Source organism: Phyllostomus hastatus, unplaced genomic scaffold (genome assembly GCF_019186645.2).
Source record: "Phyllostomus hastatus isolate PE091 unplaced genomic scaffold, TTU_PhHast_1.1 phas_contig_283, whole genome shotgun sequence".
Lineage (NCBI taxonomy): Eukaryota > Metazoa > Chordata > Mammalia > Chiroptera > Phyllostomidae > Phyllostomus > Phyllostomus hastatus.
In genome coordinates this window covers 12,576,895-12,588,817 of record NW_025333833.1, presented here as the reverse complement: position 1 = coordinate 12,588,817, position 11,923 = coordinate 12,576,895, and the positions used below count along the sequence as shown (strand labels likewise).

The 11,923-nt window shown below is 42.9% G+C and overlaps 1 protein-coding gene across 1 annotated transcript in view; it reads left to right on the top strand.

The window, feature by feature from the left end:
• The first annotated feature begins 8,304 nt into the window (after positions 1-8,304).
• Positions 8,305-11,923, top strand: part of NIBAN1 (niban apoptosis regulator 1) — a 122,074-nt gene continuing 118,455 nt past the window's right edge. Inside the window, exon 1 of the mRNA XM_045838460.1 lies at positions 8,305-8,549. Coding sequence (XP_045694416.1) covers positions 8,495-8,549 — 55 coding nt within the window. The 5' untranslated portion in view covers positions 8,305-8,494. The remainder of the gene's footprint in view (positions 8,550-11,923) is intronic.

Below are 11,923 nucleotides of genomic sequence, written 5' to 3'. Positions count from 1 at the left end.
GAGAGAGAAACATCAATGTGCGGTTGCTGGGGGTCATGGCCTGCAACCCAGGCATGTGCCCTGACTGGGAATCGGACCTGAGACACTTTGGTTCGCAGCCCATGCTCAATCCACTGAGCTATGCCTGCCAGGGCCCCCATCTCTGTTTTGTGCAGTCACTTTACCTCTGCTGATCTCATTTTACTCAATATGAAGATAAGGAAGCTTAAGAAAAAAAGGATACCTGAAATGCCTTCTGGCTCAGTCTACCTCAATGACTATGTCCTATTAAAAGAAAAATCTTGTTCCACCAAAGATTTGTATCTATTGTAGACCTTTCGTTCATTCAGTAAGCCTTTCTGAGTGCTGACCGTAAGCCTGGTACTGTTCTAGGTATCAGAGGCCAACTCAGCCGTCAGGATGACAGTGCATCAGTCTTAACAAACACACCAACAGAAATCCAGAGGACGATGCTATTCTTGTTCTCCAGGCAGTTATTTACTGATGCTGCATTTTCAGGGCAGCTTCCTTGATATTATCCACACTGGGCTCTCTCTAGGTCAGCTATTACTCTTACAGTAGTTAATTGCCAAGAATTCTAGGTCAATGGATATAATTTATGTGGCTATAACTTTAGTGAAACCATGTAAAACTTAGCCATTAAGGCTGCAAAATTTCTGCAAATCTGATTTAGTTCTAATCCAAACTCTGCCATGCTTCCTAATTTAATTTCAGCATGACTTGAAATAAGAAAATTTGAATTTTATGAATCTAATGGTTTAAAAAATGAATAAAATGAGAGTAAAAAGGGACTCTATGTATATACAATCAGGTCATGATGGGCGGAAGAACTGCTAATTCTCTTGTCAAAATTTGAGCCGATTTAAAATCTGAATTGGAATGAGTGTGTGGGTAGAGAGAATACTTAATCAAGTGTCTAGAATGAAAATAAATCACTTTCAGAACTGACTACAGAGAATGAAAAATAGCTAAGAAAAGTGAATTGTAATACATTGTCATTTGCTGCCATTTGCAAATGGCATTGTCACTGCCATTTGCTGGCATATGCTGCAAATCACTCATAGAAAGCAATGTGTGCTTACATTTGCTTTAATCAATTATATAAAAGGATAGAATATAGTTATAGAATGCTTTAATCTTGACTATAAGCCCTATATTTAAAGCCTTATATTGGTCAAAATGCTTGCGGTTGGGAAGGAAAACAGAAATCCAATACAAATTCACTTAATAAACAAAAATGGGGAGCATTTATTTTTTTCATGTAACTGGGCAAGCCAAAACACGACTAATGTGATGTCATCGGTGAATTATTTCCTTCTAATCAGAGGGGCTCTCCTTCTGGTGGCAGCTCAGCATTCACATCCTGCCAGCTTATCAAACCCGGAAAGTCTACTGCAGCTCCAATAAAGAAATCCTAGGCAAGATCCCAACTGGCTGTTAGGAAAGACTAGCCAAATGTATTTAAAGGTGCTTCTCCTAGCTTTTGCTTTTCTCCTTCAAAACTGCTATTCCTGTAGTCAGCTGAGTTTTAGGTAAATTTTAGGAGGCTGTAATCTGACTAAATGGATTCACCTTAAGATATTTACTGTGATAGCTTTATCATTTGTAACCTGAATGAACTGAAAATTGGTATAACATCAAAATAAGAAAGGGAATTTAAGGCAGTGTGGATGAAGACCGTTGTAAGCAGGTACAAGAAGTTAACCCAACATAGAAGATGTTGTAGTCTTTCCATACACACGGCATGCAAATCTGGCCATCTCTGCCCGACTACCCACAACACTGGTGAGAGCGAATATTTGGAGGTGTACTGGGGAATGCTGTGGAAATGGTCTACCGTTGATTCAGTCTGTAAGGGTACACTGTCTGTAGAGAACAGAAAAGCAATGACAAAACTAAGTCAGCTTGCCTTATTTTTATCGCCATGTAGGGAAATTCTAAACCTTGTCAGTGATACAATCTCCCTCCCCACCTTGATGGACCAGGCCCACTGTCCCTGCATCCCCTTGGAGTTTCTTGCCAATACTTCCATGTCCCCATTCCAGCGTACCAGAATAGAAGTCAGAGCCCTGGCATACTGTTTTCTGCAACTATTAACACCCAACTAAGAGAACTAATGAGTTGGTGACTTGCAGTACAAGGAAAAGAGTGAACTATAATTCCAAGAAAATTAATCCAAAGACTGTGCTTCATAAAATGGATTACAATTACTGTCAGAGTATGTTATAAGCTGCCCTGGCTGGTGTGACTCAGTGGATTGAGCACTGGCCTGCGAACCAAAGGGCCGCTGGTTCGATTCCCAGTCAGGGCACATGTCTGGGTTGTGGGAGAGGTCCCCAGTAGGGGGCGCATGAGAGGCAACCACACATTGATGTTTCTCTCCCTCTCTTTTTTCCTCCCTTCCCCTTTCTAAAAACCAAATAAATGAAATCTTTTAAAAATGTGTCATAAGCAGTAAATACAAGCTTGGATCATAAAATAATAGAATTAGACACCCAAATTAATTCAGATGAGCAAAAGAAACTTGTGACAAATAGCTGAATAATGTTAAATAACTGTTAAACTAATTTGAAAGCAAGCATATGAATTTGATTTGGACCAGAGGCTGTGCCATTTCCCTCATGACCTTGTTAAGTCCTGCCCCTGCATGGAGTATCACTTCTAGTCCAGCAGGTGGCACTCTTCCCTTTGTGCACTAGTACTAAACTAACCACTTGCTGTGTACAAGGTAGAGTTTAGAGTCTTGCCTTCCGGAGAACCAGTAGAGTCTGCTTATCTATGGCAATAACATGGTTATAACTTTTATAAGGGCAACTGTGCTGATCTGGTCTTTGTCAAATCTGAAGATTGGTATCTATGAATCTAAATGCCCCTTGGTTCTAGAGTTTGTCATTCTTAGTTCTAAGCCTTTCCTGGTTTTTTGTTAAAATACTTGGACTCAGTGTCTAGGGTCTTATGCAATGCTAGAGACCCATATAAAATTGTGACAACTCATATTTGAAAATTATGTTGAGCAAAAGCAATGTTTCTCAATTTAAAAAATCTTTTTCTAATAAAAATTCCACATCCTCCTGGAGCTCCTGAAAACTTCCCCTGAAGAATCATTGCTGAGCCCTGGCCAGTGTGGCTCAGCTGGTTGAAACATCATCCAGTGGACCAATGGGGTTCAATCCCTGGTGGGGGCACACACGAGAAGGTTGATGTTTCTCTCCCTCCCTCCCTCCCTCTCTCTCTCCCTCTCTCTCCCTTTCTCTCTCTCTCTTTCAAAGGAATGAAAAAATGTCCTCGGGTGTGATTTTTTTAAAAAGAATCATTGATGAACAGAAGTTGGATTCCACCTCCTACCCTTTCTCCCTAGAGATGATTTTATCCAGCTTAGTTTTCTATTGTTTGTATTATGAAAACAGCTTTTTATGTCTTTCAAATCTACACTTAAATATAAGACGTACATGTTTTTCCTTTTCAAAATTGGCCCTGGTGCCTTGCCTCCTGTAAAGTGTGATTTGGTGGTCACAAAACAAAGGCACTATGATAAGAATAAGAAGAAAAAGAACAATTATTAATATGTTAGTAAAGTAGTTAATAAACAGTTAGACATCTTTTCATGTATTCTTGTCACACTAGCTTCATTTAGGGAATACTAAATATGTGCCAGGCATAGTAATATACATATAGTGAATTACATCTATGACCTCATTTAATTTTCACGGATACCCATTTAAAAAATGAGGACTATAAGTCTTAGAACACTTATGTTATTTTTCCCAAACCATGTGGCAAGTTAATATCAGAATGAGGACTAGAGCTTCTAAAGCTTATTTCCCTGAGAAAGACGGAACATATTAGATTATTCCAACAATCTTGCTAGTAAGTGAAGGAGCTTCACTAAGAAAAAATTATACAATGACTTTCAATTTTATAGTTGACTTACTTTGTAGAACAACCTATTAAAGATATTGTTGATAGGGTGAGGCGTTCTTCCGAAACTGTACAAAGAAGAAAGTGTTAAGGAAAGGAAAGGTAGGAGTGGGGCAGAGACCAATTTAATTGATTTTATAGTTTCCCTATGGTTGGCACAATCTTCAAAGAAGATAATTCAATAAAGAACATAGGAATAGACATTTTAATAGGCAAAATGTGTTAATTTGCAAGGTGTGTCACAGTAAATGGGTCAATGTGTTCAATATGTAGAAAGCTCTTCCAGATCAATAATAAGAAATAAATAGAAGAAAGCCAAGTACAAGAACAGTCAATTCACAGAGGAACAAGTATAGCCAGAAAACCCACAGAAAAAAATAATTCTTCCTCTAAATTAAACAATAGGAAGTTAAACAATAAAGTGAACTCCCTAATTGTCAAATATTAAAAGGGATCATGAAAATAATGGTGATAAGAAAACAATGAAAGAGATGAAGATGTGGTTGAGGAACAGGGGAAGAGGTATGCGTACATTGCTGGTAGATAAGTGAATTAAACCACATTTATTCAATGAACTATCACCGACCTGGGTCTAAATATTTATTTAAGTGGAAACTTTGCAAATGAAAAATTATGACACAAATTATAGAATACATACATAAAGCATCATTTTGTTTTGATAAACAGGTAATTATAAATAAGCTTATATATAACTATAAAATATAATTGCATATATGTAAATCTGTAGGACTATAAATCAAGCTTGGAGTTATTTGTAATTGGGGTTATCTAAAGATATTGATGGTGAGATTTGGGTGATGGTCCCCTTTTTCACCTTGTTTATCAATAGTTTGTTTACCAATAGTTTCTAATTTTCTATAGTAAAACCTAGATTTCTTATGTAAATAAACAAAAGCAAGATTTAAGGTAAAAGCAGTAGGGCGGTGGTTGAGAGGATGAACTCTGGAGTCCGATAACCCCAAGGGGCAAGTGGCCTCAGATAAACCCCTTAAACGTATTAACCTTGGTTTCCTCCTCTGTAAACTGATGACAATGATGGCGCCTACCTCAGCGGGTTTTCGTGCAGGGTATATTAGGTAAATATGTAACTCTCTGTGTACTTATTAATCAGTCAAGTCATTACCAAGTTCCTGCTTCTGTGTTACAGGGCAGTGCAAGGTGCCTGGGGCAGTGCAGAGACGTTGGAGATGGTCTCTCCTCTGCAGGCAGCTAAATAGACAAGGGTGCTCACTGCCCAGATAGGCAGATGTCACTGAGTCCAATGAGAACGTGGCAGCCAAGAGAGTCGTGGTTCTATGACATGCAAGAGAATCCCAAAACACACATTTGAGAGGTAATAAATGTCTATTTAACTAATTTGCTCCTTTAAAAAAAGGTCATCTAAATGGTGAATTTTATGTATATGAATACATCTCAATGAAGATGCTTTTAAAAGGCAATGATTTTAGTATGTGTTCCTTACCTGAAAGAAATGGTCTTAAGAATATTTCAACACAAAATACACGGATACAACACGAAACCGAACATTGCATAAGAAATTTTCTAAGCTAGCTGATTTGAGCCATCCGAAGTTGAATCTGGTTCATAAAATTATTGAATTGCTTGGAGACTCATTTTTAGTGTGTGATTAATAAAATGATGCCCACATAGGATTTGCGAATGTTAAATACTATGACTCAAATAATGAATTCCTTAATTTTTCCTGTAAACCGATTGGGAAAAAAAAGTGCTTTATTTGTTTGGGTGAAAAAGGGAACAGAAGTCCTTCTGATTTTCAAGGTCTAATTAAAGTTCCGCTCTCTCTAGAAAATCGCTTCCTGGACCACCGTTGTCATTATTGATCATAATAGCCCCAGCTTCCATCTACTGAACACTGTGATCCCAGGAATATGGTATGTGCCTCACAGACCAGATCAAATTCAATTTTGACAATAGCCCATGACGTGTTAGTAGCTCTATTTAATAGATGAGGAGACTGAGAGAAGTAAGTTAAGCAGCTTGCCCAGGTCCAATGGCTATTAAATTATCAGGTGAGGCTTTGAAGCCAGGACTGTCAAGTTACAAAGCTTGTTAACACTACGCCACGCAAATCCGTCCTGGCACCTCGTCCCATCAGTGCACGCTGCAAACGAGCAAAGAATGGTAGATCGGAATAATCAGTCTTTTCTTCACGTGTTCCCAAACAAAAGGTGACAGGCTAACACTATGTTCTGGCAGAAGATCCAAATTAGTTTTCTTTAATAATAGCAGTATTCTGAGACACAATTATAGCAATTTATATAATGAAAGGAATTACTGCTCCGAGAAGATGTGCTTAATTGTAAAAGCCAATATTGAGAAAAGAACTGAACACTGAATAGTTTAAATCATTGTGTAGGTAATGATCTGGAGATGCTCTTCAGTCACTGAGATCACAGCTTGTATGGAGTCCAGATTCTTATATTTTATATTTCATTCATTCACTTATTCAGTGGCTATGTACTGAGGACCTACTATGTGCCAGGTCCTGTTTTAGGCATTTGAGATACATCAGAGAATATAATGAATTCAAATCCCGCTCTTAAAGAAAAATAATAATAAAACAAATAAAAAACAAACAAAAGAAATAGCATCACCAAAGAAAATCCCTGACCTTATGGAGTTTCCGTCTCAGTGGGCAGAGACGAACGGAGAAATATTTGCCAGATGATACTAAGTGATACGTACAGACGTATGAAGCACAAGGAGCAGAGAGATGAGGGCCGGTGTTTAAACAGGGGGTCAAGAAAACCCTCTCCGAGGTGTTAGTGTGTTCGGGGAGGTTTAAATGAAGTGGGAGGCTTAGAGAGTGAACCGTGTGAACGTCTGAGGGAAGAGTAAGGGATTCCCAGGCAAAGTAAGAGCTGGTGCAAAGGCACCTGGTGTGGTCCTAGCGGAGCAAATCGGCCACCAGGCCTGGAACAGACAGAGGAAGGGGAGAGTTGTCATGATCAGGGCAGAGGAGAATGTAGGCCTAGTATCGGTGACAGACTGTGGCTTTCTCTCTGAAGAAGGGAGAACAGTTAGTTAGGAGGCTATTGTGATTGTCCAGGTGAGAAACGGTGGGGGTGATAGCAGTGCAGGGGATGAAAAATGATTGGGTATTGGAGCTATTTTGAAAGTACACGACCCTTGAACAGTATAGGGGATCGATTAGCGGTATCAACCCTCCCATTCGCAAAACTCACATATGACTTTGGATTCCCCCAGTACTCAGTATCCCCAGGGGACTAGTCACAGTATCCCCACAGATACCAAAAACCACGAATTTGAAACTGGGGGATACCCAAATCTGACTCTATATTTATTGAAAAAACCCTGCATATAAGTGGACCTGCAAGGTTTGAACCCATGACATTGAAGGGTTCACTGTAGAACTGAGAGAATTCCTGGACGAACTGGAGTGCAGGGTGGGAGAGACCGGGTGTGAGACGTGAGAAATCTTCACGTGAACGTCCTGGCGGGTTAACCGTGGAGGGAAGAGCCTTCGAAGTCTGGCTCTGTGTGCCCAGGCCATTTGACCTTGGAGGTTAAGTCAACAGGAGTCATTAAAACCCTCACTACTAAGAATAGGAAGAAATGAGTGATGTCCCTTCTGCCCAAGCTGGTTCTTATTTGGGAGAAGCTGCCAAGCTAAATTGTGGCCGTGGGAAAAGAACAGATGCCCTTTCTAACGAAATATTTTCGATCTGTCAAGGAGATAAACTGCACCTAGAGGTCTAAGAACAGGCTGATCGAGTCTAAGCTTTGGGGCTGGGAGCACACTGTAGGACCCAGCCCCGGGTTTTCCCTAAGTGTTTCGATTTCTCATTCTTTTTTTCCTTTCATGCGCCACTTCCTCCCTGGCCCAACTTCTTGCCTGCAGGAAGGTACAGTTTACCCTTGGTTCTCAAACTCCAGCAGGTGTCAGAATTAGCTGGGGGGCCTGTGGAAACACAGATCACTGCGCCCACTCCCAGAGTTTCCAACTGGGGCAGCGTGTGGTGGGGATGGGGGGGCCTGAGGCGGGAGGGAGCCGAAATTTTGCGTTTCTAACCGGTTCTTGGGTCATGCTTGGGAAGAGCTCTTGCTGCTTGCACCAGAAGGTGTGCAAAGCGATGAGACCTAGAACTTCACCTGGTGGGATGTTAAGTGGGTAAGGTGCCAGCTCACAGATGTCTCCAGTCACCAGGGAAATGGTCCATTTACTCCAAGGTGTTTCTGGGCGGCCCTAAACTTCTGAGAATAAGAAGCAGAAGCCGACGAAGAGAAGAAGCAGAAGGTCCTTCCAGACTAGACACCCCCTTGCAGCTGAGCGCAGAGGCGAGGGCGGGAGGAAGGCCCGGGGCCAGCCCACAGCTCCTCGGAGGGCGCGGACCTGGAGGCGGCGTCCCAGAAGGCGGCGCCTCTCGGAGGAAGTTGGTCCTTTAACTGTAGAGCCCGCTACCCGTCGCTTCAGCCTCCAGAAGCGAGCAGCGGGCACGCACCGGAGTCGCCAGTGCCGCCTGACGTGTGGGCCGGGCCGCCACTGCGCTCAGCACCCGCGCTCCCCGCAGCCATGGGCGCCTCGGCCTCCAGCCAGCTGGACGAGGGCAAGTGCGCCTACATCCGAGGTACGCCTCCCGGGGGACTCTTGGGACGGAAGGGCCGCCTGTGCACTGGCCCCAGAGGGGACGTCCTGAGCAGGTGCCCGCAGCCCGTCCCGGCCTCCACGCCCCGCTCTCTACCTGCCGGCGTTGGGGGTCCCTGTGTTCCACCCAGGGCGGGTGCAGCTGGACGGCGCGCCCCGGTCGGGTGGGGCCGGGGATGCTCGGGGAAGCGCCGCGGGAGGGCTGGGAGAGACAGGTGCAGGCTGCGGGGTGGGGCAGGACCTCCTTCCCTCCGCTGCGGCCGCCTGGGGCTCGGCTCCCCCAACCGCCGACCCACCCGGGCCAGAAACACCTGGCTTTCCTGTCTCTGGACGTAGTGGTTCTGAGCTGTTTCGGAACTTGCCGCAGAACACCGCAGGGGGTATCCCCCGCTTCTGGAGATTTCCCTGGGGATTCCTGACCTAGCGAGCAGAATTTCCCTCCTGGTCCTTCGGGTCTGGTTTTGTAAAACGCAGCCTCCGCCACAGCTTCACTTGAACTTCAGAGCGTCCCTTGCGGGGATGATTTCATCAGAGGCAGGAGGGACAGCGTCATCAGGCTCCCAGGTTGTAGGGTCCCCTTCCCTCCCTGGAGAGGGTGGGGGCAAGCAAAAGAGGAACAGGAGCATAGCTTGTAACTGTTGCAAAAGTCATAGATGGGGAGAAACTCATTTTGAGAAACTTTCAGAGATGTGGTGATTCAGAAAAGAGTGTGAGGCAGAAGAAGAAAAAAAAAAAACCCAGACTGAACTGAAACTGCAGGAAATCATGACTCTCGAGCTCCTGAGTACGGTGGGCCTCCCCGTCTCCCCTCCTCATAGCCTTGCCCACAACCGCCACCTGACACTTGGTTGTCTTGAGAAGTTAGTGTTTCTCTGGCGCTCGAAGTACCTTCTAAACGGGGCATGACACCCTAATTCTGTAAAGAAATGATTACGTTCTTCCTGATACCTCTTTCTGGCCCCTGAGCCTTGTGCTAAGAAGAAGGCATTTATTTGTGTTCTTATAATCCATATATATTTTTTTTAGCACCATAACACCTAAACCCACTTGGAAAGTCAGGGCACTTCAGCGCCGTGTAATTGATTCTGTGGATTTCCGCGGTAGTGTTTTCGGCACTTGAAGGTCATCCACATCCCATATGGTCAGGGGATAAAACTTGGTCAAGGATCCCTTTGCTGTTGTTTATTTAAAATGGGAAAAAGACGGATGACCTGTTTACATTAGCAAAAGAGCATAAAGTAAGCTGGCCTTAGCCGTACATGTTTGGCTACAGTCTTGTGGTACAGGGCACTGAGTTAATATACGTAATAGAGCACGTGAGAAGGGGCTTGCATGGAGCTATTAGCAAAGCAAGTTTCTGGCACTTCTTTTATAAGACTTCATCTCACCGCAAAGCCTAGAAACACCGGAAGTTGGAGCTTGGCCATCTGTAGTCATCAATGGAAGTCAGCAATGAGTGAGTTAACTAGCTTGAGAAGACTTCATGGTCCTGACTATCCTTGATGCCAACGTCGTACTCATGATAAGAGAATGTGTTATCTCCTTATTCCTGAAATTAGATTATTATACACACAGAAGGATGAGATAGCTAGCACCCAGGAAGGACTTACAGGACAGTCACCGCATCCTCTAGTTTTGTTCAACTTTATCTCCTCATTCTTTGTCTGGGAGGGCACTTTCAAGGGGTGTAGGGACAGAGGGAAGAGTTAACGTTAGAATACCTCCAGAGAAAATGAGACGTTGCCTGATTTGAGCGCACAAGTCTTGCCAAAGAAGAAAAGTGTGTTGGAATAACGCATGGGGTTGTGAATTGTTAGTGGATGAGCAAACAAAAGTCATGGGACTATGATTTCCTGATGGCTTTGAAGCCCCAGATCCTGGGGGGAAAGAATGAGGCAAACCATAACCCTACCTTCACGTCTTTGCCCATCCTTCAGCCCATAAATTTCTCAAGCTAGGATTCAATTGTAAGCAGAATGATTGAAAGTATGATAGTAAAGTTTAAATACATTTTATGACCCGTTTTTCATAAAGTAGCTGCCAGTGAAATATTTTAGATTTGAAAGCTCTTTTAGCTGAGACAATAACTTCCTTTCAAGCTTGATAAACTTGCTAACATATGGAGAATAACTTGTCAGTGTATGAGTACTTGGAGTGCGTTTTGTTAACTTAATCTTGTATGTGTTAGAAGCAGCTGTCTGAATCAACATTTACTTTTAGATGAATCATTTGACAGCTGCCATTTGGTTTGTGTGCCTCGAAACTTGTTTTAATAGGGACTGTTGTCACATGGATGGGTAAAGGGTTATCAGAAGTGTTACGGACTTACTTCATTTCTAAAGATGTTAGTTTTGCAAATTATTTCAACACTCATGTTTCTTACAACAAAATAAAGTTTCAGGAATGTTCCTAGAAGACTTTCAGTAATTTCCCTCGATAAGATGCTTTTATTAATGAACAACAGAGACCAACCTGTGATCACAAGGGCAGTGTCATCTGTTGGCTTTCAGTGAGGACCTGAATGTGTCCTTTAATGAGAAAGAAAGCTCAGGGGCCAATTTAGGACACTTCTCTCTCTCTCTCTCTCTCTCTTTTTTCTTTTTCAAAGATTTTATCTAATTTTAGAGAGAGGGGAAGAGAAGGAGAGAAACATCAATGTGTGGTTGCCTGTCACATGCCCCCAACTGGGGACCTGGCCCAAAACCTAGGCACGTACTTTGACTGGGAATCGAACCAGCAACCTTTTGGTTCACAGGCTGGCGCTCAATCCACTGAGCCACACCAGCCAGGACACTTTTCTTTTTTTATGCCTTATTTCCTTTTTCTTTCGAAACCGTTGGCATGCCTGAAAGTGAATTATAACTTCAAAAATACAATGCTTTCCTGTTTAAACAATCTTTTTTTTTTCTTTTAAAAATTACCATTGAATTGTAATTCAATGGGTGGGGGCTGGTGGACACTTCTAGGCCTGGTAGCAACAAATAGCAGTTAGGGAAACTGTTCTTTTCCTGGACTTACTCATAGTCAGCCACACGTATCGTATAAAGAGCCCATTGGCTCCCTCTGAAATGCTCATTAGTGATCTGATGCTTTAAAGTGAGAAATGAGTTTCTGCTTAAATACAACATGTATTTCTCTCAGGGGAATTTTATCAGATTTATACGGTAAAGGTTAACTTGGGTGACTGTATAAGAAACTTATGCAGGTAACAGTGTCTAACGTGAAGTCTCCAAGGACGAGGTAAGTGAAAGGTGGGAGAGCTGTACATGTTTGCAGGCTTCTCAGTCTGGAAGTGTGGTACCCGTCCACACATTTGCTTATTCTCCTGCCAGGGTTTGTTGGTCAGAGGTGGGCAGA